Consider the following 27,622-nt stretch of genomic DNA (forward strand, 5'->3'; position numbering starts at 1 on the left):
AGTCCTCTTAGTTTGGAAGTTCCACTGAAACTTGTTTAGCATCATAGCAACTCTAAAGCCTCCGCTGACAGATGGGTGATGGCTGAGCATAAGGTGCATTGGCCAGGAATCAAACCAGGGTCTCTACATGGAAGGTGAATATTCTACCACTGAACCAAGAATGCCCCTATATATACTGGTCTAATACAGCGCTTCTCAAACTTTAGTGTCATAAAATCCCTAGTTGTTGTTGTTAGGTGCCATTGAGTAGGTTGACTCGCGGCGATCCCACTTACAACAGAAGAAACACTTCCTGGTCCTGAGCTATGCTCACAATAATTTCGATATTTGAGCCCATTGTTGCAACCACTGTGTCAATCCATCTCACTGAGTGTCTTCTTCCTTTTCACCGACCCTCTGCTTTACCGATCATGATGTCCTTCTCCAGGGACTGGTCCCACTTCACTTTCTATGGCCACAGTAACAATGCCTCCTGCGTGGCCATCTCTAAGAGTGGAGTTTACCTTGCCTCTGGACAAGGTCACCTTTGGATAACATTGTGTTTTGGATGACATCGTAGTTATCTAATGCTGCTATAACAGAAATACCACAAGTGATGGCTTTAACAAAGAGAATTTTATTCTCTCACAGTCTAGGAGGCTAGAAGTCCAAATTCAGGGTGGCAGCTCCAGGGAAAGGCTTTCTCTCTTTGTCAGCTCTGGAGGAATGTCCTTGTCATCAATCTTCCCAGGTCTAGGAGCTTCTTTGTGCAGGAATCCTGGGTTCAAAGAACATGCTATTCTCCTGGCTCTTGTTTCTTGGTGGTATGAGGTCTCCATGTCTCTCTGCTCGCTTCTCTCTTTTATACTGCAAGAGAGATTGACTCAAGAAACAATTTAATCTTGTAGATTGAGTCCTGCCTCATTAACAGAACTGCCTCTGATCCTGCCTCATTAACATCACAGAGGCAGGATTTACAACACATAGGATAATCACATCAGATGACAGAATGATGGACAGTCACACAATACTGGGAATCATGGCCTAGCCAGGTTGACACACATTTCCGGGGGACACAATTCAATCCATGACTGATAACATGTGCAAAGTACTTGAGACAAAGTTTTGCCATCCTCACTTCTAAGTAGCAATCTGGCTATACTTCTTCCAAGACAGATTTGTTTGTTCTTCTGGCAGTCCATGGTATATTCAATATCTTTGTCAACACCATAATTCGAAGACATCAATTCTTCTTCAGTCTTCCTTATTCATTGTCCAACTTTCACATGCATATGAAGTGATTGAAAATGTCATGGCTCTGGTCAGGTGCACCTTAGTACTCAGAGTGACATCTTTGCTTTTTAACACTTTAAAGAGATCTTTTGCATCAGATTTGTCCAATGAACTATATCCTTTGATTTCTTGCCTGCTGCTTCCATGGGCATTAATTGTGGTTCTAAGTAAAATGAAATCCTTGACAACTTCAATCTTTTCTCCATTTATCACGATGTTGCTTATTGGTCTAGTTGTGAAGATTTGTGTTTTCTTTATGTTGAGTTGTAATCCATCCTGAAAGTTATAGTCTTTGATCTTCGTCAGTAAGTGCTTCAAGTCCTTTTCACTTTCAGCAAGTGAGGTTGTGTCATCTGCATATCTGCATATAATTATGGATAACATTGCCAAGAACAGGAATTCCAGTACACTTCATTATGCTCATGTGGAACCCGTACATAGACCAAGAGGCAGTCGTTGGAACAGAACAAAGGGATGGTAGGTAGTTTAAAATCAGGAAAGGTGTGTGTCAGGGTTGTATCCTTTTACCATACTTATTCAATCCATATGCTGAGCAAATAATCCGAAGCCAGACTGTATGAAGAAGAACATGGCATCATGATTGGAGGAAGACTCATTAACAACTAATTAACAAAATCCCTAGAGGATCCCTGTAAAGGCAGAATCTGATTTCAGGTCAGGAGTGGGACCTAAGATTCTGCATTTCTAACAAGCTCCCAGGTAATGTGATGCTGATTCATGGATCAGACTTCGGGCAGCAAGGCCCTGGGGCCAATTCTTGGCATTCTAAGAAGCACCAATGCCTTTGACATTCCCAGCAGCCTGTCTGGGTGAGGTTACAGGCTTAGGTAGAACGTGAATCCACTACCTTAGGCAAAAGTTTGGTAAAGATAAAAATTTGGTTTCTAAGTAAGACCAGGCACTCTGAAGAAGCCCAGGACCTCCCACCCTGAGACCCCATTCTTCTGACATTGCCCCATCCTTTAGATGCTAGCCAAAAACCACCTTAACACTTAAACAAACCTTTGTAATAAGTTTTAACATGAAGTAGACATAGGTCCTCCATTTGTATTCATCTTTGGTCAGAATTTTTATGTTACTCTTGCATATTTATTTTACAACATAAACTTTAACATCAGATTGCCTAGTTAAAAAGTTATGTTTGTATTTTTATTGGGAAGATATTAAATGCATAGATTAATTTAAAGAGAAATGATTTTTATAAGGATACATTATGGCACTTTCCCAAAAACGGAGTATGTTTTTCCATTAAGTCTCATTTTACGTCCCCTAGCAGCATTTTCAATTTTTCTTCATAAAGATCTGACACATTTCTTATGAAGTTTATTGCTGGGTCCAGTACAATGGATCACTTTTATAAGACCTTTCTAGCCATGGTCTTTTAACTCCCACTAAATGACTGGGTGGGACTATGCAAACACAGTGTTTGTTGCCCACCAAGGTGATTGTACCCATACTCCATTGCCATCTAGTTGATTCCAACTCAATGCAGATAAGGTGCATGGCACCCTTGTGGGGGTGGTACCATGCAAATAAGGTGTATGGAACCCTAACGAGGGGATTGGTCAGTTTTGCCATCCTGGTGGGCTTAAAATGAGCCATCCCAGAGGTGGACAGGGAGGGCTCTCACTACCACAAAGAAAGAAAAGCTAGGAGTAAAGTTTGTCCTTTGGCTCCGGGATCCCTGCACTGAGAACCTCCTAGACCCAGGAGCTAGAGAGAGAGAGAGAGAGAGAGAGAGTTGTAACACCGGAGATGGAGAGAGATGGTAAGAAGCAGTGGCAGAGAAATGGCAGCAACAGAACCAGCAGAAACAGAAGACCACCACCAGATGTCATGGTGGGCTGCCTAGTCCACAGAGCAAGGCATTTACAGTAGATGTGCTGATTCGTGGAGTGAGAGAGCTGAGTGTCTTTGGGCAGGAGGCTTCCTGGTGGAGTGGGATGCCCTGGGCACGTGTCGGGGGAACTAGGCTTGCCGACCCTTGGATTGAGAGAGCTGAGTGCCTTTGGGCCAAGGCTTCTTTGGGGAGTGGAGTACCCCCAGACACTTATTGGCACAACTACAGAGCTTTGTAACACTTGTTCAAGCATGGCAGAGGTCTGACCAAGGGGTTGAGGTGCCAAGGGCCAAAGAGAGGCCAGCCTGCATGCATGGCTGAGAAGAGGCTGTCCTGATCAAAGAACTGTATCCTGAGTTCTTCCTGATTCTGAATTGTAGCCTGTTCCTTCTCTAATAAACCCCATAACTGTGAGTACGGTCTGTGAGTTCTGTGTGGCCATTCGAGTGAATTATCAAACCTGGCAGAGGAGTACACAGTGCTGTGGGAGGGACGGTTGGTGTCAGAATTGGTAAGAAGGTTGGAGACTGGAGGCATGTCTGACCTCCACCTCATAGGAATCAGTCTTGGGCTGTTGATCTTGATTCTCCTTCCCCCTTGTGAAGTTAGAAGAGGCCAGATGCCTCCACAGGCCATTTTTACACTGGGTGTTTTCTATCGTTTTGTTGTTGTTGCTATTTCCTTCCCCATCAAAAGAGTGAAAAATATTTATTAATATTGTCTTCTATTTTTAAATGAATTCTTTTTTTTCATATTTAACTCCCTCTGGAATTTATTTTGCTGCATGATGTGATTCCAGTATTTAAATGAATTTTTTTTTTCTCAAATGGCTGAATATGGTTATTGCATACCCTATTCATTTCACTTTAATTATGATGGTTTCTTTTTAGGCACTAAGTTCTTATAATACTAAAGTTTGTCTTTTGGGGGCTATCTATTTCTGTTAATACATATATTTAAACTCTTTTCCTAATTGTAGGCACCTTATAAAGAAATCATATGACTATCCTTCTGGAAAAAAGTAAAATTAGATGCCTGCTTCACACTATTCACAAACAATACATTCCAGGTAAATCAAAGAACTAATTATGAAAAAGAAGACTCATCATCTGCACAGGTGTAGGAAATGACTTCTCAACCATGAGGCAGAAAGAACGAATCATAACAGGAAAGGCTGATACATTTGTCCAAATACATTACAGTTTAAAAGCTTCTTATGACAAAAGACAGACTGATAAGTAAAACCAAAACCAGGAGAAGAGATTCGTGATTTTAATAATAGATAAAGGATTATATCCAGACAGGGGCGATAAGCACAGGCTTACTTGTGCTTACTTACTCATCTGTAGTGAACAATTTCACATTTTCTCACCACATCAAAGATTCTGCTTGTAGGTATGGCTGGTATCTGTCTCTCTCCCAATCCCACAGTACCTTCCTACAGAATCAAAGCCTCTTTTCAGTTTTACAATCCCTAGCAAGGACAGATTACCCAGTGAGCAAGGTACCAGGGCTTAGTTGTGCTTACCTATCTGTAGTGAACAGCTTCACGTGTTTTTCATCCCGTCAATGATGTGGTGAAATTGTTCACTACAGATGAGTAAATAAGCACAAGTAAGCCTGTGTATACCTTGTTTACTGGGTAATTTGTCCCAGTAAGAATTCATACAAATCAATAAGAAAAACACAAACTGTTTAATAGAAAAACGAGCAAAGCACACGGGTTGGCACTTTATGATAGAGGAAAAGTAAAAACCAATAAACATATAAAAAGACGTGTAATTTCACAAGTAATCAGGGAAATGCAAATTACATCCAAAATGCAACACCATTTCACCTCCATCATAATGGCTACAGTTTAAAAAGGCTGATGATACCAAGTATTGGTGATGATGTGGAGCAAAAAAAAAAACAAAAACAAAAATGTTGCCATGGAATTGATTCCGACTCATACCGACCCTATAGGACACAGTAGAACTGCCCCATAGGGTTTCTAAGAAGTGGCTGGTGGATTCGCACTGCTGACCTTTTGGTTAGCAGCCAAGCTCTTAACCACTGCTCAACCAGGGCTCCTAGGGAGGGTAAGGTGGTAGAATTGCCTTGAAAACCAACTTGTCCACATTGAGAAGAGTTGAAAATGCATGTACTCTAGACCCAGCCATCCCACTTTTAGGTGTGTAACCTAGAGAAATTCTTGCAACTGTTCCTATGGGCCACGTACAAAGGTGTTCACTACAGCATTGTTTATAGTAGCAAAAAGTTGGAAACAAACTAAATGCCCATCAGTAGGGAATAGATAACTAATGTTGGTACATTCACACAAGGGAACACAGTAGTGGAGTTAAAATAAAAGATTTAAATCAACATGAGCCAACACAGACTTCACAAAAAATTTTGGATGAAAAAATACAGGTTTCAAAATGCGCACAGCATACTACTATTTATGTAAAATTTTAAAACATGGAAATTTATACTACATAGCTGGGAAGGGTACCCATCAACTTCAGGATAGTGGTTGCCTCTAACGTGGGAGAAAGGAGTGTGTGATTAAGAGTGGGGACTTGGAATGTATACTTTCTTTAAAAAATTTAAATAAGGAAAAAGATCAACATTTGCTAATTCCATGTGCAGATACAGAATTATAGTTTTCTCTCTAATTTACCTACAGATTTGAAATATTTATGATAAAAATAAACAAATGTGAAAGTGTCCTGCAAAACCCCCTCCCCAGAGAAAGCCATTGTTAACAGGTGTGTATTTCTTCACGTGTTTTTTCTTTGCTTTTAATAATCAGAGTTCTTGCTTGCAATCAAGGAGCCCTGGTGGCACAGTGGTTAAAGTGATTGGCTGCTAATCGAAAGGTCAGCGTTTTGAAATCACTACAGCTCCGCGGGAGAAAGATGTGACAGTCGGCTTGCGTAGAGATTTACAGCCTTGGAAACCCTATGGGGTGGCTATAAGTCAGAATCCACTGAGGGCAGTGAATTTGGTTGGTTTTCTGGTTACAATCAAGAAGGATCAACTTCCGCTAACATTAGCAGAAAAATAATTTTATGGAAGGAATACAAACAGCTCCAGAATCCAAAGGAAGTGTGTAAAATCACACTTGAAAAACGGGCAGGGCCAATGGGAAGGCAAAACCAAATGCCAATCATGTTATTAAAGCTCACTGCCCCGCTGCTCCACTCTGACTCCCCTGCGCTCTCCAACAATGCTCTGCTTCTAGGCAGCTTCCTTCAAGGGTCCAAGTTCTGAGTGGCAACATCTCATTGGCTGAGCCTATTATGTTACACGTGAACGGGCTGCCAAGGAACTTGAAGAGGAAATAGGTGCTCCTCTTAAACCCAAAGGTACAGAATCCTTACCTGTCTTGGGATTCCCCTCAAATAGAAGGATATTCAGATGTTGGATAGCCAAAATGGCACATGCTCGCTATAGTGAATATTCTTTCCTCTTTTCTCCATACACACATTCACATACTGTCCCTTTGTGTGTGTGTGTATGACAAAATGTTGCCCAGTCCTGTGCCATCTCAATGATCTTTGATATGTTTAAGCCCGTAGATATACATGTTTATCTACGTATCTATATATACCCACTGCTGCCAAGTAGATTCTGACGCATAGCGACTCCATAGCGTTTCCAAGCCTGTAAATCCCAAAGTTGTAAATCTCTAGAGAAGCAGACTACCACATTTTTCTCCCGCAGAGCAGCTGGTGGGTTCGAAACTGCAAAAGTTTCCGTTGGCATTGGATCACTTTAACCACTGCATCACCAGGGCTCCTGCTATCTATATATAGATACATTTATATATACACACACTTGCTTTTTTAACTGTAATAGGCTCATGTCACATATATTATTTAATAAGTCGCATTTTACACTTAACAGATCTTTGCCATCTTTCCTTGTTATTCCATATAGATCCATCTCCTTCTTAAGAGTTATGAAGTATTTCACTGTACAAATGGACTATAATTTTTTTAAACCAATTTCCTCCCAGTGGACACTTCAGTTGTTTTCTTCAGTACATGGGCTATTATACACAAAACTTTAGTGACCTCATTGTAAAAACTTCTTGGAAAAAAAGTTCTTAAAAGACAAAGATTATCCTCATTAAAATTGTGATACTACAAAACTGTCCTTCAAAAATGTTGTAAAATTTTTACTTCTGGCTATAGTAACTGAGAACCGTTTCTCGTTTTCATTTTACTTTGTATTACTCATATTTTTATCCTTTGCCAATCACGAAAGTAAAATTTATGTCACTGTTTTAATTAGCATTTGGAGCTAGTAGCCATTTGTATTAATTTCCTAGAGCTACCATAACAAATTACCATAAACTAGGTGGCTTAAAACAACAGAAATGTATTCTCTCAAAGTTCTGGAGGCTACAAGTCTGAAATCAAGGTGTTGGCAAGGCCATGTTGCTTGAAGGCTCTAGGGAAGAATCCTTCCTTTCCTCTGGTAGCTTCTGATGGTTGACAGCAATCCTTGGCATTTCTTGGCTTGTAGATGTATCACTCCTATCTCTACCTCCTTCTGCACATTCCCTTCTTCCCTGGGTGTTTAAACTTCCCTCTTCTTATCAGGATGCCAGTCACTGGGTTAGGGCCTACCTTAATCCAGTATGACTTTATTTTAACTTGATTACATCTGTAAAGACTCTATTGCCAAATAAATCCACATTCACAGGTTCTGGGTGGACATGAATTTTTTTTAGGGACAGAATTCAACCAAATACACAATTTACACTTCTTTATTTCTTATTTATTTGTCCATTATCTATTTCAGGCGTTGGCAAACTTTTTCTGTAAACGGCCAGATAGCAAAGGGCCATCTCTGTTGCAACTATAGGTAGTTCCTGACTTATGATGGGGTTCCGTTCTGACAACTCCATCATAAATTGGTTCTGATGTAAGCTGAATGCCTCTTTTTTTTTTAGTTTTCACTATTACTGCCTTTTAGTATCAATATCTTTATAAATCTGATCTTTATTTGTCTTTAGGGGTTGGAAACATTACATATACACTTCAGATATATTTTAATACATACATAACAAAATACATGCATTATAAAAATTAACTCTGACGATGAAGAAGAGTTGATGACACTAGCATTTGGTCAGTTGCAGTAATAACTCCACTTGTGGAAGGTTCTGTATCATCTGGATTATCCCGAGGAATGGGAATAGCGTTTCTCGTCAGAAAATTAGTGACAGCTGTCTGTATGGTCCTTTTCTTTTTTCTTCATATATTACACAGTAATGTCTCACTGCTTCTGGAATCTGCCTATTGACTTTAGCAAAGTTACCAGCGTTTGGGTCCATGCTTTCAAGCAACTGAAGCCCTTGATTTAGTTTAGAAAAAACTTCAGCGAATCCTTTCACTGTAAAATTTTTTTGTAACTTCTCTCCTTCCTCTTTCTCATTATTTCTTTCTTCTTCAGCATTTCTTTCTTCTGCAAAATCCATTAAGTCCTGATCTGTCAATTCCCCTTCTTCATGATCTATGAGCTGTTCCACATTGGTGATATCAAGTTCTAAATTCAGCATTCTTGCCATATGGACAATTTTTCCACCAATTTCTTCCATCATATTATCCTGATCAAAAGCTTGGAGCATGTTCACATAACTCAGCATTTTTTTCCAAATCCCCTGAATGCATTTTCCTGTAACTTCCTCCCAGGAAGATGCAGTGTTCCAGATACACTGAGGAATATATTACAATAAAGTCCGTGTCAGTGTCCTAACAATGAAGTTGGAGTTGTAACGGCTGTCAGGTATGTGCACAGTTCAGTTGTCCAATGTCGTTAGAGTTTAGCATTGTCTGCCCAACTTTCTATCTGTTATGACTCCCTACACCGACACTGACACAGTCTTCACTGTAGACCAGGCCGTAGCCTGCTATATGGCAGTGTTTTGAACAGTAAATCATAACACTGAACATCTGAGAGTGAACATCTGAGAATGATAACATCAGCAAATTACACACTGCAACACTGCATGTGGTACATGCTACTAATGAGAAGATGTATTAAAAAAAACAAAAAACGAAAACTGCCAGTTGGGGACTACCTGTACTCTACACTGCTGCTGTAGCTTGAAAGCAGCCATAAACAATAAATAAACAGATGGGCATGGCTGTGTTTCAATAAAACTTTATTTACAAAAACAGGTAATGGGCCAGATTTGGCCCACAAACTGTAGTTTGCAGACCCCTGATATATTTGGTTGTTGTTCTTTTTAAGTTGTAAGAACTCTTTGTGTAATAGCCAAGTTATGGATTATCTATTCCATTTACTGATGAATCTGAATATTATTGTGTTAATACCGAACTCTTAATAAGTACAGTTTTAGAAAATGTTTTCATATTCAACACAGCTATATTTGATTTGCTTAAATAACGAATTCCTATAAAAATACTGTCTTAGTTACCCGGTACTGCTGTAACACAAATACCACAAGTGGCTTTAAAGAACAGAAATTTATTTTCTCACGGTTCTGGCAGCTAAACGTCCAAATGAGGGATTCCTTCCTTCTCGGGAGCCTCAGGCGTTCTTTGGTTCTTTAGTGATCCTTGACTTGTAGCTGATCCTCACGTGGCATCTATTTTCCCCCTCGTGTGCATGTGTCGAGGAGTCCTGGTGGCACAGTGGTTAAGTGCTCGACAGCAAACCAAAAGGTCAGCAGTTCAAACCCACCAGCTGCTCCTTGGGAGAAAGATGTGGCAGTCTGCTTTCATAAAGATCACAGCCTTGGGAACCCTATGGGGCAGTTCTACTCTGTCCTATAGGGTAGCTATGAGTCAGAATTGGGTAAACGGCAATGGGTTTGGTTTTTGGTTTGGTGCATGCCTCTGTGTCTAATCTGCTTTTTTTTATAACTCAGAAGTGATTGGGTTTAGGACACACCCTACACTAGGGTGGCTTCACTAACATAATAAAGAAAATCTTACTGTATTTCCAAACAGGATTGCATCTACAGGTTTAGGGGTTAGTATTCCAATACATTTTTTTTTTTTAAATTTTTTTATTATGCTTTAGGTGAAATTGTACAGGGCAAATTAGTTTCCCATTCAATAGTTTGTACAAAGAGTGTTACATGACCTTGACTGCATTCCCCTCAATGTGTCAGCAGTCTCCTCATTTCTGTCCTAGGTTCCCTGTTCCTTTCATCCAATTTTCTATCCCTTCCTGTCTTCTCATCTTTGCTTTTGGGCAAATGTTGTCCTTTTGCTCTTTTATTGTTTCTAAGGAACACGTTCCCCTAGGGTGTTACTGTTTATTTTATGGGCCTGTCTATGGTTTGGCTGAAAGGCCATCTCTGGGAATGGCTTCAGTTCTAGGTCAGCAGGGTGTCTTAAGGCCATAGTCTTGGGGGCCAACACATATTTTGGGAGAACACAATTCAATCCATAACAAATATAATATGTAGAAGAGTCAAGTGCAGTAACATATTTATACCCTTCAGAGTTAACATTCATAAACTATAACATAACACTATAGTGAATGCTAGTGTCACAATGATAAAAAGGGCCTTGCTTTGCTTCTTGTTTCCATGTGGAATCCAAATCCAATGACCTGGTAATTAAGGCCTCCCAAATCTAACTGCACCCCTGGGTGGTGCAAACGGTTTGCAATTGACTACTAACTTAAAGAAAGGTTGGCACTCCAAACCCACCCAATGGCTCTGGCTCCACAGAAGAAAGGCCTGGTTATTTGCTCCAAGAAAACCCTCTGGAGCACAGTCCTAATCTGACACACATGGGGTCTCCATGAGTTGGAATCAACTCAATGGCAACGGAAAATCTAACTCCAGGCTGACTTTCCTGTGTTATCCTGACAGTCCCTAACCCTGATGCCACACTGAGTTATTTGCCATTCCTCCATCAGTCCCACCATACTTTCCACTCTTCCTCCTTTGCTTACCCTACCCCTACAACCTAGAATATTCTGCCCCTCAATCTTTACCCGTTGATTCCTACTCAATTTTAAAGATTGCTTGAATTAACCCTTCCTTGACTTCTTTCAAGCCTAAAATAGAAACTTTCTCCCGAATTCTCATATAAAGCTTTGCCTATTCTCTTTTATGAGAGTAGAATAACATTGGAGCCCCTTGGTAGTGCAAACAGTTAACACATGCACTGCTAACGAAAAGGCTAGTGGTTCAAGTCCACTCAGAGGCACCTCAGAAGAAAGGCCTGTTGATCTACTTCTGAAAACTTAGTCACTGAAAACCCTACGGAGCACAGTTATACTCTGACACACACAGGGCTGCCACGAATTAGAATCGACTCAACGGCAACTGGTTTAGAATAGCGTTCAGTAAGCTTCTTGCACTGAATACAAAAACTCGGGGGTCTCCCTTGTGTCTTCTCCCTGTCTTCCTCTCCCCAAAGGTAATCAAGGTTCTAACTTTTATTTCTACAGATAAATTTTCCTTGTTTTGGAACTTTATATGAAAGGAATTATACAGCATGTACTCCTTGGTGTCTGGCTTTTTCACTCAATATTACGTTCGTGAGATTCATCCATGTCGTTGCGTGGAGCAGTAGTTCATTCTTTCTCATTGCTGTATAAATCCATTGTATGAAAATACCAGTTGATTGATCCTTTCTGTTTTTGATGGGCATCTTGGTTGTTGATAGTTTTTTGACTATCAGAAATAATGCTAGTATAAATATTCCTGTATGTTTTTGATGCATATATGTACATATTTCTGTTGTGTATATGATACAGCATTTTGAAGATACATCAAAAGTCTAACACATACTCAGAATTTATCCTACAGAAAAAAGTTACAAAGGCAAAAGATTTAGCTCTGCAGATGTTCTTTGTAGCATTTAAAAATAAATGCAAAAATGGATATTATGCTAAATTCTTAACAAGAGGATATTGCTTCAATACATTATAGCATGCCTATGCAATGGAATATTATATTACAATATGATATTAAAAATATGGCATAGAGTATACTTGTTGCTAAGGAAAAATGTGCACATCATACTATTAAGTGGAAAAAATCTGGTTATAAGCCAATATATATAGCATGAGTCTACTTTTATTAAAAAACATATTTATATGTAAGTGTAGAGATGAAAAGAACATATCAAAAGTTTAACAGAGTTATCTTTGGGCAGTGTAATGATAATTGTTTTTCTTTTTGTTTCACTGTATTTTTCCAATTTTCTAAACTCATCTTCCTAAGTATGTTTATGCATTTACCCCTGTATTGTCACACATAGCATAGTATTTGGCATATAATATTTCTAAATAAATGTATATCTACCCATGTGAAGGAATATCGACAATCACAAAACCAAGAAGGTAAAAAACAATTCAATCAGTTTAAGCCATTCTAAAAGGCAAAGATGATTAGTAATGGCCATAAAAGACATTGGGATACAAATTATCAAATGTTTACTCTTAGAGCACCACAAAGCAGCCTGAATTTAGCTGCAGAGCTGTCTGTGTGAGGAGCTACACTGGTTCACTAGTGCCTTTAGCACTCACTGCTGGCCACTCACTACCTTTACAAACGACATTGTAACCAGCTCCAAGGTTGGGCAATAATTCGTGTATACTAAGTGCCCACTTTTTATCAGACTGTCAAGGTAAAATGAAGATGAGAGTCAAAAGTCAAGTCCTAGACTGTGTTAAAACTTTAAACAGGCATTGGTTATTCTGCTGCCCACATTATTAGAATTTTAAAGTTTTCAAGCATCAAGATGTACTTTTGGAAAAAAAAAAAAAGCCTTTGCTTTCTCTAAAGTGTAATCCATTACTTTCTTCATCCCCCAACCCCTCAACCCATCCCCCCAAAACAAACAACAACAATAACAAAACTCACACCATCCCCCCTACTCCTTTACGTTCAAAATAATCCAAAACCAAACTGTTGCCCGCCAGTCGATTCCACTCATAGTGACCCTACAGGACAGATTAGAACTGCCCTCATAGGGTTTCCAAGGCTGTGGTCTTTACAGAGAGAAGACCGGAGATTAAGCCCTTGGCTGCCAACCAAAAGGTTCGTGGTTTGAACCCACCAGCCTGCTCCACGGAGAAAGATGTGGCAATCGGCTTCTGCAAAGATTTACAGCCTCAGGAAACCCTATAGGGAAGTTCTTCTCTGTCCTATAGGGTCGCTATTAATGACTTCGCGGCAATGGGTTCGCTTTTTTTTTTTTTTTTTTTTGGTTTATCTTTACCGAAGCAGACTGCCAAATCTTTCTCCCCACAAAGCGGGGATGGTAGGTTCGAATCCACCTTTCGTTAGCAGCCGAGCGCTTAACCACTGTGCCACCCGGGCTCCTTGTTCAAAACAAACAGGCAGTCATAATCAAAAATAAGATTTTAACAAAGCGACAAGGCTTCCTCTGACCAAAACATCTCTCCCCTCCAGTTCCCGTGGATCCCCTCCGTTTCTATACAAAAACAAAAAACCCAAACCCCTTGCCGTCCAGTCGATTCCGACTCATAGCGACTGTATAGGACAGAGAAGAACTGCTCCGTAGGGTTTCCAAAGAAGGGCTGGTGGATTCGAACTGCTGACCTTTCGGTTACCAACCTGAGCTCTTAACCACTTCATCACCAGGGCTCCAAATGGCGGCCTGAAATCGTTCTCTTGGGTTAGATGACCAAGATCATCTTCTAAAGAGGTTGCTCAAACACACATTCCCTCCCCAGCCCTTTCTCATTAGTACATCAGCTGGGATTTTACATTTCTGACGGGAACCTAGAGGCCGGCACAGAGGACAGCATTCGGTGGTTACCGAAGGCCGGTGCTCTGCGGGCTGCGTGGACTTAGAACCACGGAGGGCTGACCTAGTGGGAGAAGGGTTAAAAGACAAAACTCTCCTCATTACCTCTTTGGGCAGAGCCAACCCCTACTCCCGTTACTCATCCTTCCAGCCCCAAGAGGCATTTAGTTCCTTTTAGGTGCTAGAGGAGGAGCCCTGGTGGCGCAGGAATTAAACAACTCAGCTACTAAGCAAAAGGTAGGTGGTTTAAACCCAGCAGCCGCTGTGCGGGGGAACGATGTGGCAGGTGGCTTCCATAAAGATTTACAGCCTTGGAAACCTACTCTTGTCCTATAGGGTCGGTATGAGTCGGAAATGACTCCACGGCAGTGGGCTTGGTTTGGTTTTGGTTTAGGGGGTAGAGCGTGTCCAGCTCGGAGGGAGGGAGTGACTCTCCAAGGTCTTCGGACAGGAGAGGCCAGGCTGGGCCCCCGGCCAGGGCTTTTGCCAATGACGCTCACCCCATCCCCACCCCAGGTACTAACCAGTGTCTCACAGTCCCTGTATGCGCTACACGTTCCGGGGGTTCCTAAACTACCCAGCCCAGGATACTCGAGGCCTCACCATTGAAGCCGATCACCGCCTCAAGCTCCAGCTCGGCCACCTCGGCCTGGGGCGAAGTTTGGGTTTCCATCACCGGACGACTCGGCTCACTTTCGTTTTAGTCCTGTAGCCAGTGCAGCGTCTTCTGGTCGTTATGGTAACGGCCGCGCGCAGGCGCACCAGATCTACGCTCTTGAAACCTTGTCAGCGGTGGTCCGGTTCATTTTCCTTCTTGCAAATGGAAGGCTAATTATTCCTCTCTTTCTCTGGAACTTTAGGAGGGACTAAATGCACAGAACTGACACTCCCTATGTAGAGCCTGTGACATTCTTGGTAACTACATAATCAAGCACCTAGTGGGATTTTTTTTTTCTTTATAATCCAGTTTAGAGGATTGCCTCTGATGGGAAGGGAGCCCTGTGGCACAGTGATTAAGAGCTCTGCTACTAACCAAAAGTTTGGCAGTTTGAATCCACCAGCCGCTCCTTGGAAACTATGGGGCCGTTCTACTGTGTCCTATAAAATAGTACATAATTGATACTTCGTTCGACCCCTTGTTTAAAGCAGGATAAAATTTTAAATAACGTGGTTAAGCGCTAAGATACTAACCGAAAGGTCGGCGGTTCAAACTCATCAGCAGCTTTGCGGGAGAAAAGATGTGACGCTCTGATTTCTTAAAGATTACGGCCTAGGAAACCCTATAGGGCAGTTGTCCTCTGTCCTGTAGGGTCGCTATGAGTCAGAACCGACTCCAAGGCACACAACAGCACGGAAAGGTCTTAAGGTGCTCCTACCTTCCTGGGAAAATGCTTCGATTTTGTTCAACTGCAATTTTATTTTAATTGCACATAAAAGTTTGGGTTTCTCAATAGACACAGATTGCTGCAACCTACTGTTGCCCGAGGGAACGGTTTCTTCTTTTTTTAGTGCAGTTTCTAGGCCCTAGTGCTGTCTGTTCATACGCTTGGCAAACTCCAGGCTCCAGTCGCGCACGGGCCGAACCGCGGGGTGTGAGCCGCGCGGGCCGCCGTAGTCAGCTGCTGCGAGCAGGAAGTATCCCAGCTTCTGGTGGAGGCTGCACGATGGCACCGGACCCCTGGTGAGCGCCGGGTGAGGGCGACAGTCCGTGCGGGAACCTTTCGGGAGGCCGGGCTTTCAGGGAGCGGGCGATCGCTTGGCCTTGCGGCGGGAGGCCTCTCAGGATGAGGGGAAGGGCCGCGAGGACCCTTCCTCTGCAGAAGAGAACTCGGCTGCATCCCGCCACTTTCGGTTCTCGGCGGCGGTGGCCCGAGACGGAGACCGGGTGGACCCCTGGGGATCTGAGGACGCGTGTCGAATCTCTGAATATTTCGCTTGCCCTTCTGGGCTGCCTCTTGCTGCGGGGATTTCCCGCCCATCCTGGCTGTGGAGCTGGCCGGTGTAGGCTTCCCCGGACTCCTGTGAAAGTGAAGTAGAAGTAATCTTGTGGAATGTCAGTCCATTTAGTGAACCTTATTTCACCGATGGAGAAACCAAGGTTCAGAATCCATCGTCCCCATCCAGTTGGTGGTAGGACCTAAATCTCTTCCTTCAGAAAATTTGTAGGAATCTAGGAGGGAAATTATGCGCTTGTTTATATAAGGTATTTTACCCTGTTCTGTGTAAATATCTTGAAGAATATTATTTCAGCAGCAATTTCTGCAGTAAAACAATAGCTGATAAGGTTGATTTATTTAATAATGATGAACCATTTAGTCCCAGGGACTGAATGGTAAAAGACAAGCTCTAATTCTAAAGAATTTTATCATTGTGGCGTATTGAACTTGAACTTTTTGTTTAATAATTAAAAACGTATTCTTATAAAGTTCTTGTTGGAGTATATGCTTTATGTTGGTATTTTAAATACTGGTTGAAATCGTCTAAGTTGCAGGCAGTCTGGATGTTAGGAGAATGTATTCCAAGAGCAAGGTAAAACTGCCTAGTATCTAGATCATTTGTGTCAGTCTCTTCATGGGTATAACACTAGTTTTAACAGTTCTATATAGTCTGGGTAGAAAATTTAGAAAATAGTGAAAATTTGCAGAGAAGAAAATAAGTAGCATCTTTAACTCTACCATTTGGAAATAGCCACTATTGATTTTTAAAATGAATTTATTAATTTAATTTGTATTATATATATTGTATATTTCAAAACAGGGAGCATTTTTCCATGTGATTACATATTCTCTGAAAACAAGATTTTTATGGTGTTATAATAGTCATATGAATGACTATAATTTATTTAACTATTACCCTCTTTGTTAGATTAGGTAAGTAATTAATTAAAAAAAACAAAAACCATTGCAAAAGCTGGCCCATTGTTCCATCTGTTATTTCCTTGAGCTCACTTTCTAAAAGTGGAACTGTTGGATCCAAGAGTATGAATATTTTTTAGTCCTTTGATACATTTTGCTAAGTTGCCTTCACCTCCTGGAAGCTAACCCCTTGAGTTTACACAGAATACTAAAAACCAGTTGCTGTCAGTCGATTCTGATTTATGATGACCCCAAGTGTTTCAGAGTAGAACTTGTCCCATAGGATTTTCAGTGGCTGACATTTGGGAGGGACAAAAAGCTAGATGCATTGCACCAAAATGTATTACAGAGTTAAATGTGAAAACAGAAACATAAAAGAACTAGAAGAAAGAGATGAATACATAGGATTGTGTTGGGAAAGACCTTGTGTGCATCAGAGTAGAGTTGTGCTCCATAGGGATTTCAACGGCTGGGTGAGTTTGAACCTCCAACCTTTCGTTAGTAGCTGAGCATGTTAACCGTTTACACCACGAAGGGACTCCCGGTTTACACAGAAGGTAGGAAGTAAAGCCCAGTGATAAGGGACAGGCCCAACGTCATTCATTTAGATTGATGGAAGCTGTAACTGGAAGTCAGGCCTCTTCAACTGTTAATGTTGGAAAAGCATTTATAATTTTTTTCTGGTATCATCAACTAGTTTGAGTAAGTGGCTTTCTCATTTGACTTTTGGGAGTGACACAGTAAGGGGACCTCTGCATTGCTAGTATTTGCTTGTTTTTGAAAGTAGATTGCCAAGTTGCTGATTAGGAGGTAGAGAGGGGTACAGAAAAGGACTTTGAAAAACCTGTAAAAACAGATTTGACTGCAGCTTTGTGTATGTGCTATTGGCAATCAGAGGTCACTGATGCCTCACTCTTGAATAGTGTTCTAATGTTTACCAGTTGCTATCAAGTCAGTTCCGCACTCATGATGACTCCGTGTATTTCAGAATAGAACTGTGCTCCATAGGGTTTTTAATGGCTTTTTTGAATTTTTCAGAAGTAGATTGCCAGGACTTTCTTCTGAGGCACCTCTCGGTGGACTTGAACCTTCAACCTTTCTGTCAGCAGCCAAGCACATTAGCCTCGTGTACCACCTGGAGACTCCTGTTCTGTTGTTTACAAATGGAATAGGTATAGTGTTACTGTTTTAATGCTGGAGTCTGGTTGGAGTCCCTAAACTGCTAACTGAAAAGTTGGCTATTCGATTCCACCCAGATGTGCCTTGGAAAAAAGGTCTGGTGATCTAATTTCAAAAAACTAGCCACTGAAAACCCTAAGCAGCACAGTTCTACTCTGACACACATGTGGTTGCCATGAGTTGGAATCAACTTGATGACAACTGGTTAGTTACTATTTTAATGGCATGTAAAAAACAAGTGATAAGCTCACTGTTTAACAGTAGTAGTAAGTGAGTGCCATACTGTCTCTGAACTGGTTCTTTGCTAAAGTTAATTAGCTTTACTGCTAGGGCAACTTATTTGTTGAGGACATATCATTTCTGACAAAATAACAGTAAGACCTCAATAATTTTATATTATAGTTGGACTTTTTTTTTTCCTTGCAACCTTCATTAGTACAGAAAATAAACATTTCAAAGTAAAGGTATAGTGAACACTGGATGTCAGTAGCATGTTCTTTTTTTGTCTTTGTTTAAATAAATTTTTTATTACATTATTAAGCCAAAAAATATACCGAGTAGTATAATGAGCCTCTTTATTCTCATCACCTGGTAACTATCAATATTCTGCAATTCTTGTTTCCGCTTTGCCCTCCACACCTTTTTTTCCCCTTTTTGCTGCTGTATTTTAAACTAAGTCCTGTATATTGTTAGTTGCCTTTGAGTTAATTCCAACTCCTGGCAACACCGTGTGTGCAGAGTAAAACAGCTCCGTAGGGTTTTCAAGGCTGTGACCATTCAGAAGCAAATCCTCAGGACTGACTTTTCGAAGTGCCTCTGGGTGGATTTGCACTGCCAACCTTTTGGTTAGTAGCCAAGTGCTACTAGCATGCAGTATTTTTCTGATAGAACAGAGGTGCACTTCATAGTTCAAAGTCTGGAAAGTTATTTCAAGTACCCCTTTCCAGTTCCTCTGTCTCTGTGAAGCAGTGGTTAAAGCACTCGGCTGCTAACTGAAGGGTCGGCTGCTAACTGAAAGGCCGCTCTGCAGGACAAAGATGTGGCATTCTGCTTCCGCAAAGATTTAAAGCCTCGGAAACCATATGGGGCAGTTGTACTCTGTCTTTTGGGGTTACTGTGAGTCGGAATCTACTCCACGGCAGCGGGTTTTGTTTGGTTTTGTCTCTGTTAGTGGCATCACCACCCTGTTAGTTGCTGTCATGGTTTGCATTATGTCCCCCCAAAAATGTGTGTATCAATTTGGCTAGGCCATGATTCCTGGTACTGTGAGATATTCCTGTATGTTGTAAACCTGCCTCTATGATGTTAATGAGGGAGGATGGGTGGCAGTTGTGTTAGTAGGGGAGGACGTGATCTACAAGACTGGATTGTGTCCTGAGGCAATCTCTTGAGATATAAAAGACAGAGGTGAGCAGAGAGACAGGGGGACCTTATACCATCAAGAAAGCAGTGCCAAGAGCAGAGCGCGTCCTTTGGACCGGGGTCCCTGCGCAAAGAAGCTCCTAGTCTGGGGGAACACCGAGGAGAAGGCTGACAGAGGAAAAGCCTTCCCCTGGAGCTGACGCCCTGAATTTGGACTTTTAGCCTACTTTGACTATGAGGAAATAAACTAAAATCATCCACTTGTGGTATTTCTGTTGTAGCAGCACTAGATGACTAAGACAGTCGCTTAGACCTGAGAACTCTAATCACTCATTTTTTAAATAATTTTATTTATTTTTTTGTTGAAAATATACACAACAGAACATACACCAATTCAACAATTTCTACATGTACAATTTTGTGACATTGATTACATTCTTTGAGTTGTGCAGCTATTCTCACCCTCCTTTTTGGAGTTGTTCCTCCTCAGTTAACATAAACTCACTGCCCCCTAAGGTTCCTATCTAATCTTTCTAGTTGCTGTTGTCAATTTGATCCCGTAGAGATAGTTGTTAAAGGAACACAGTGCTCAAGGCAGACGTTCTTTACTAGTTAAGCTAAACTATTGTTTGATTTTAAGAAGACTTCAGGGGATATTTCTGGTTTAAGGTTTAAAGATTATCTCAGGGCAATAGTTTCAGGGGTTCATCCAACTTTCATGGCTCCAGAAAATCTGGATTCCATGAGAATTTGATCTTTGATCAAAACATTCAGTTATGGTAGCCAGGCACCATCCATTTCTTCTGGTTTCATGCAAAGGAGGCAGTTGTTTACATAGGCAATTAGCCACACATTCTACCTCCTCCTCCTCCTATTTTTGGAAACCCTGGGGGCATAGTGGTTAAAAGCTACTGCTGCTAGCCAAAAGGTCGGCAGTTTGAATCCGCCAGGTGTTCTTTGGAAACCCTGTAGGGCAGTTCTACTCTGTCCTGTAGGGTCGCTGTGAGTCGGAATCAACTCAGCGGCAGTGAGTTTGGTTTTTCTTTGAATTACTATCTTTACCGAAGTAGACTGCCACATCTTTCTCTTGCAGAGCAGCTGGTGGTTTTGAACTGCTACCTCTCAGCAGCTGAGCGCTTAACCACTGCACTGTAAGGGCTTTACCTCAACATAAAGAAAACAAAAATCCTCACAACTGGACCAATAAGCAATATTATGGTGAACAGAGAAAATACTGAAGTTGTCAAGGATTTCATTTTACTTGGATCCACAATCAATGTCCATGGAAGCAGCAGTCAAGAAATCAAATGACGTATTGCATTAGGCAAATCTGCAAAAAATCTCTTTAAAGCATTAAAAAGCAAAGATGCCACTTTGGGGACTAAGGTGCATCTGACCCAAGCCATGATATTGTCAGTCGCTTCATATGCATGCGAAAGCTGGACAGTGAATAAAGACGGAAGAAGAATTGATGCCTTTGAATTATGGTGTTGGTGAAGAATACTGAATACACCGTGGACTGACAGAAGAACGAACATATCTTCTTGGAAGAAGTACAGCTTGAATGCTCCTTAGAAGTGAGACTTTGTCTCACATACTTTGGACATGTTATCAGGAGGGACCAGTCCCTGGAGAAGGGCATCATGCTTGGTGAAGTACAGGCTCAGAGAAAAAGAGGAAGACCCTCAATGAGATGGAGTGTCACAGTAGTTGGAACAATGAGCTGAAACATAGCAATGATTGTGAGGATGGCGCAGGACTGGGCACTGTTTTATTCTGTTATACATAGAGAGGGTACCTAACAATAAGTATATCATTGTACCACAGTTTATCCATTCATCCATTGATGGACATTTAGGTTTTTCCCACCATTTGGCTATTGTGAGTAGTGCTGCAGTGAACATTGGTGTACATATGGTGTGTGTGTTGCTACTTTCAAGTTGTTTTCCTAACAGTGGAATTGCTGGGTCATATGGTAGTTCTATTTTTAGTTTTTTGTGGAACTGCCACTCTGGTTTCCACAATGGCTGTACCATTTTGCAGTCCCACCAGTGATGGTTAAGGGTTCCGATTTCCCCACATCCTTGCCAACATTTGTTATTTTCTTTCTTTCCTTTGTTAATCTTAGCCATCCTAGTGGGAGTGAAATGGTATCATTATAGTTTTGATTTGCATCTCTCTGATGGCTAATGATGTTGAGCATCTCTTCATGTGTTTGGTGGCCATTTGAATGTCCTCTTTGGTGAAGTGTCTATTCAAGTCCTTTGCCCATATTTTGATTGGGTTATTTGTCTTTTTGCTGTTGTCAACGTTTTACATATATATTGGTTGTTAGGTTCTTGTCAGCTATATGTTTTCCAAAGATATTCTCTCAGTCAGTAGCTTGTCTTTTCATTTTTTTTGGTAAAGTCTTTTGATGAACAAAAGTTTTTAATTTTTATGAGGTTCCATTTATTTGTTTTGTCTTTTGCTGTGTGTGCTCTTGTTACTGTATTTCATAATCCATTGTTAAAAGCTAGGCCCAGCAGCATTGCCCTTGTGTTTTCTTCTAAGAATATTATGGCTTTGGTTTCCACATTTAGGTCTTTAATCTATTTTGAATTTGTTTTTCTGTATGGTGTGTGCCATGTCATGGTTCCTGTTTCATTTTTCTGCATGTGGAAATCCAATTTTCCCGTCACCATTTATTGAAGAGACTCTCCTCTCTCCATCGAATGAACTTAGTACCCTTGTCAAAAATCAGTTGACCGTAGATGCGCGGGTTTATTTCTAGACTCTCAATTCTGTTCCACTGGTCTGTGTATCTGTTGTTGTACCAATACCAGGCTGATTACTGTAGTTGTATAATCTGTTTTGATATCAGGAAGTGTTAGTCCTCCTACTTTGTTTTTCTCTTTCGACATTGCTTTAGCTATTCCAGGCCCCTTGTCATTTTATATAAAGTGAAAGATTGGTTTTTCCATTTCTGTGAAGGAGGCTGTTGGAAGTTTTATTGGGATTGTGTTGAATTTACAGATTGCTTTCGTTAGTATTGACATCTTCACAATATTAAGTGTTCCAATTCATGAACACGGGACATCTTTCCATTTATTTAAGCCTTCTTTAATCTCTTTCAGCAGTGTTTTATAATTACCATTGTATAAGTCTTCTAATCATTCACTTTTTCTTCAGTACTCGTATCAAATTAATCACCAAGCTCCGCTGACTTTTTTCCCTTTAAATATCTCTGACAATTCTTCTATGCTGTTTCTACCATACCTTGCAGAAATATCCTTTATCTTTTCCACAATACCTTGCAGATACAAGTACTCAGTAACTAGTTATGAAATTAAATAGCTGGAGAAATCTTCTAACTGGTCTCTGGTCATTATGCTGTCACTTTCAGCTATTTATGTAAACGGAGGTCAGGTGAATTTTCCTAAACTTGTACTGTAGGCACCTGTGTTCTTGACACTGTGATGTGGTGCCTGTTACTTCTAAGCCAGTGGTTCCCAGAATTTGCTACCAATTGGAATCACCTGAGGAGCTTTTGAAACTTGCCTGGGTCTCATACCAACGAAGTCAGAATGCCTAGGGCCGGGTGGCAGGCATTGTTATTTTTAAAAAAGGTTCCCCAGGTGCTTCCAGTGTGTAGCGAAGTTTGGGAACCACGGCCTTCTAGTGCTAAAGATGTATATAAATATCTGAGTGATGCTATTTAAGAGCATAGTGTTTAAGATACGGCCCTGGAATCAGACTCTGAGTTTAAAATGGGCTTCACGCCTTTAAAATTGGAAAAACTTTTAAAACAGAAAGCTACTTACAAAGCCTCACTTACCTCATATGTGAAAGAAGGATAATAATAGAACCTATTTCATGGGAGTCCCTGGGTGGCACAAATGTTTAAGCACTTGACTACTAACCGAAAGGTTGGTGGTTCGAACCCACCCAGAGGCGACTTGGAAAACAAGCCTGGTGATCAGCTTCTGAAAGGTCACAGCTTTGAAAACTCTATGGAGCAGTTCTACTCTGCACACGTGGGTCGCCGTGAGTTGGGATCGACTCGACTGCAACTAACAGCAACATAGAACCCTTATGAAGTTTAAAATGTAAAGCTCAGCATGGCACCTGGCCCAGATCAGGTGCTCAGTTGTTAGTCGATTGGAGATTGTTTTTTCTTCATTCAAAGAAACATCAGTGTACAAGTGATATGTAGGAGTTCAAAGATTTGAAAAGATTTTGAAAAGTAAAAATTAGGACAGCATAGTTCCTGTTCTAGGAGTGGACGGTCTGGTAGGAGAGATGAAATGAATATACACACTTTAGTGTTTTTCTCTAAACAGGATAGAAGGTTAAAATGCTATGATAGAAGGAAAAATAAGGGGCTACAGGAGTTCATTGTGTATCCAAGAAAGCCCCAGCACTGGTGAATAACAAGGAGGAGCTCAGTAAATCTTTTGAGGGAATTCTAGGAAGCCTTGCTGTCTGGTGGGTGTGTGTCCTTGTTTTGGGATAAACAGTACTTGCTATTCCTGTACTGTAAACCCATGCCCTCACCCCCACCCCCAGCTATTGACGTGACTAACTGCCTCACCTGATCTTAAATAGCACCTCCCCTTTCCCTCTCTGTCCCTTTGTCCTGCTTTATTTTTCTTAGCGCATATCAGCACCTGACACACTGTGCATTTGTTTGTTTTGTGCCTATCACCCTTCACTAAGATGTAAGCTCCTTGAAAGCAGAGACTTTCTGTTTTGTTTACTGCTGTTTTCTTCAGGGCCTTGAACAGTGCTCAGTACAGAGGCGGCCCCCCATAAATGTTTGTTGGCTCTTTTCATGAATGAATGAATACAAATACTTTGTCATAGGCAGAATAGTGAAGTGGTTAAGAGCACTAGAAGGCTCTGGGATCAGACAACCTTGGTTTGAACCTGGCAGTACCACTTAGCCAAGTCACTCACCCTCTTTGGGCCTCCGTTTCTACCCACCTCGTAGCATTCTTTGTGTGAATTAAGTGAGTTATTACAAATGAAGCATTCACAATAGTGCCTGGACAGAGGAAGTACCATTCAACACACGCTGTCACTCTTACTGTCCTCTCTTCTTAAACTTCTGTCATCCATCTCAAAAGATTGAATTTGTGACTAGAATTAAAAACTCAAACTTAGATAATACAGAGATTTCTTGTGTAGAGCCTTAAACATTTTTCTCCTTTTATGACTTTGATGCAGGTTCTCCACGTATGATTCTACTTGTCAAATTGCCCAACAGATTGCAGAGAAAATTCAACAACGAAATCAGTATGAAAGAAATGGTGAAAATACAACCAAGGTAAGGCTGGGAGAGGATTAGTGTTTAAAATGATTTGCTTAAGTTTTGAGGTCTGAAAATATATGCACTCATACATACACACCTAAATATAGACATACAGGCTCAGAAGTAGAGGGGTAGGAGCCCTGGTGGCGCAGTGGTTAAGAGCTCGGCTGCTAACCGGAAGGTTGGCCGTTTGAATCCACCAGCTGCTCCTTGGAAACCCTATGGGGAGTTCTACCCTGTCTGTAGGGTCCCTATGAGTCAGAATTGATTCGACGGCAATGCTTTTTTTTTTTTTTTAATGAGTGTGTACGGAGCCCTGGTGGCGTAGTGGTTAAGTGCTTGGGTGCTAACTGAAAGGTGGGTGGGTGGGCGGTTCGAACTCACCAGCTGCTCTGCGGTAGAAAGATATGGCAGTCTGCTTCTGTAAAGATTTACTGCTTTGGAAACCCTATGGGGCAGTTCTACTCTGCCCTGTAGGGTTGCTATGAGTCAGAATCGACTCGACGGCAGTGGATTTGGGTTTGAGTTATATGAATGTACGTGTATATAGTGGCCTGTATGCTATATATGTTGAATTGACATTAAAACCAACCAGTTAATAATTATTTAATCACTGAGAAGAAGCATGAAATTCATTTTATTTCTCCTGTTTTGTCTTAAAAGTTTCTAACAGTTTTATAGTCTAGTTCAGGGGTTAGTCAACTTTCCCCAGATAGTAAATCTTTTAGGCTTTGCAGACCAAGAGGCGATATCCTCAGCCCTGTGACCAACTCTTCTCACCGAAAGGATAATAGTTTTTTTTACATTTAAAAGAGTAAAAACCATCGTTAGCTCTTGGACTATCTAAAAACGCAGTAGATTTTGGCTGGGAAATAGATTTTGTTAGAAAATCATGAGTTCATGCTGATAGCTTCATTCAAATCCAACACCACAGGTTTCTTCCTCATCTTTCCTGTTCCATACTTGGATTTTCCTTCTCCTGCAGTGAGAGCCCTGGTTTCCAAAAGCACCAATGTATTTTTACGGGTTTGGTCTGTCTTACAGTTTACAGAAAGTAGTTTCGGAATTACTACACTAGTACCGCTACAAACTCTTTAAGTTCAAGATTTGTCTCTTTTTTTTGAGCTTAGAAGATATCCCACTAAGAATACTTAGTCAGGTTATTCTGTTCAAAAGTTATTACAGTTGATCTTTTTTGTGTGCCTTATACTATCTTTTGTTTCTGTTTATATTCATTTTTATGATTGGATTTTTTTCTCCCAGCCTTTTTGATTTAATGTAAAAAACATTGTTCAAAAATCAAAATTATATAAAAAGGTACACTCAAAGTCTTGTTTCCATCCCTCTTTTCTACCCCTTCTTTATCTACTGCTTATAAGTAACCATTTTTATTAATTTCTGGTTTATTCTTTCTGTGTTACTTTTTGCAGAAATAAGCATGTCTGTGTGCGTGTATTATCTGTTCATGTGTGTATTCTTATTTCCTTTCCTTTTTTTACACAAAAGATGGCATACTGTATATACTTTTGTATCTTGCTCAGTTCGCTTAATAATATGTCCTAGGAATCTCTCTGTATTAATTCCTGGAGATCTTCTTTGCTCTTCTCAATGGCTGCATACTAATCTGTTGTGTGGGTGTACCATAGTTCCCTTAACCAGTCTCCTAAGGATGGGCATTCAGGTTATTTCCAATCATTTACGCTTATGTATAGTGCTACGATAAATAACCTTGTGCTTTTTTAAAAAAATTTGTGGCGGTATCTTTTAAGGGTGAATTCTTAGAACCTGGATTTCAGAGTCACAGGGTAAAAAAACCAAAAACCAAACCCATAGCCATCCGACTCATAGCGACCCTATAAAGGCATATGTAATTTGTTAGCAAATTCCCTTCCATGAAGGTTGTCACATTTGCCACCCCCACCAGGAACGTGTGAGAATGTCTGTTTCTTTACTGCCTGGCCAACCAGAGGACAGTGGCAGTCTTCTGAATTTTTGCCAGTCTGATAAATGAGAAATGATATTTCAGTGTAGTTTTAAATTTGCATTTCTCATATTACCCGTCAAGCGGAGTATGTTTTTCATTGTGTAAGGGCTGTCCAGTGAACTAGCTTCTTGTCTTTTGCCCATTTTTCTGTTGGATTGTTGGTCTTTTTAGTTTTAATCTTTAAGAGATCTTTATATATTAGGGAGATTATCATTTTGTAATATAGTTGTTTTCTCCTCTTAATATCATTTGTCATTTAACTTTGCTTATGGTATTTTTCATCATGTAAAAGATTTTTTTTTAATGCAGTTTACTGTATTTAGTCTTTTATAATGTTAGTTTTTTCCATCATAGCTAGGTTTTAGCTATTTCCAAGTTATGAAGGAATTTATTTCTGTTTTCTTCTAGTAAATAGACGGTTTCATTTTTTACATTTAGATCTCTGATCCATTTAACCAGTGTCTTCCTGTTGGACAGTTCAGTTATTTCTAATTATAAACGATTTTTCAGTGTAGCCAAATTATTGCCCACATTAGAACAAATTCCTATATGTGAAATTTCTAGATTTAGGCTGTGTAAAATTTTAAGCCTTTTAAACACATACATTGCAGAATTACATTTCTGCACCAATACCGATTGTCTGGGGTCTTTGTCACTCTGATGGGTAAAAGTATTATGTCACAATAATGGAATATGCATTTTTCTTATTACTTACACCATTAAGTAATAGTGGCATGTAGTTATTGGATATTTGCGTTTCTTCTTTTATGAATTGCCTGTATATGTCCTCAACCTAATATTATTATTTCTTAATTTGAAAGTACTCTATATATATGTTAGCTAAATTAAGCCTTGATATGGCATCTTTGTTACAATATTTTTCCTACTAATTTGGCTTTTGATTTTGTAAATTACATTTTTTTTTTTAATTTTTTAATTGTACTTTAGATGAAGGTTTACAGGACAAATAGTTTCTCATCGAACAGTCAGCACAGATATTGTTTTATGACATTGGTTAACAACCCCATGACATGTCAACACTCTCCCTTCTCGACC

General features: G+C 40.4%; 2 protein-coding genes across 3 annotated transcripts in view; one reads left to right on the plus strand and one right to left on the minus strand.

The window, feature by feature from the left end:
- The window catches only part of CFAP52 (cilia and flagella associated protein 52), a 57,424-nt gene extending 42,787 nt beyond the window's left edge, over nucleotides 1-14,637 (minus strand). For both annotated transcript variants that reach the window (XM_004375985.1, XM_004375984.1), the window contains exon 1: nucleotides 14,497-14,637. In XM_004375985.1, coding sequence (XP_004376042.1) covers nucleotides 14,497-14,566 — 70 coding nt within the window. In that variant the 5' untranslated portion in view covers nucleotides 14,567-14,637. The remainder of the gene's footprint in view (nucleotides 1-14,496) is intronic.
- Nucleotides 14,638-15,414: 777 nt separating this feature from the next.
- The window catches only part of STX8 (syntaxin 8), a 339,017-nt gene continuing 326,809 nt past the window's right edge, over nucleotides 15,415-27,622 (plus strand). The window contains exons 1-2 of the mRNA XM_004375986.1: nucleotides 15,415-15,574; nucleotides 24,498-24,597. Of these exons, the coding sequence (XP_004376043.1) occupies nucleotides 15,558-15,574; nucleotides 24,498-24,597 (117 nt within the window). The 5' untranslated portion in view covers nucleotides 15,415-15,557. The remainder of the gene's footprint in view (nucleotides 15,575-24,497; nucleotides 24,598-27,622) is intronic.

Source organism: Trichechus manatus, unplaced genomic scaffold (assembly GCF_000243295.1).
Source record: "Trichechus manatus latirostris isolate Lorelei unplaced genomic scaffold, TriManLat1.0 scaffold00040, whole genome shotgun sequence".
Taxonomy (NCBI): domain Eukaryota; kingdom Metazoa; phylum Chordata; class Mammalia; order Sirenia; family Trichechidae; genus Trichechus; species Trichechus manatus.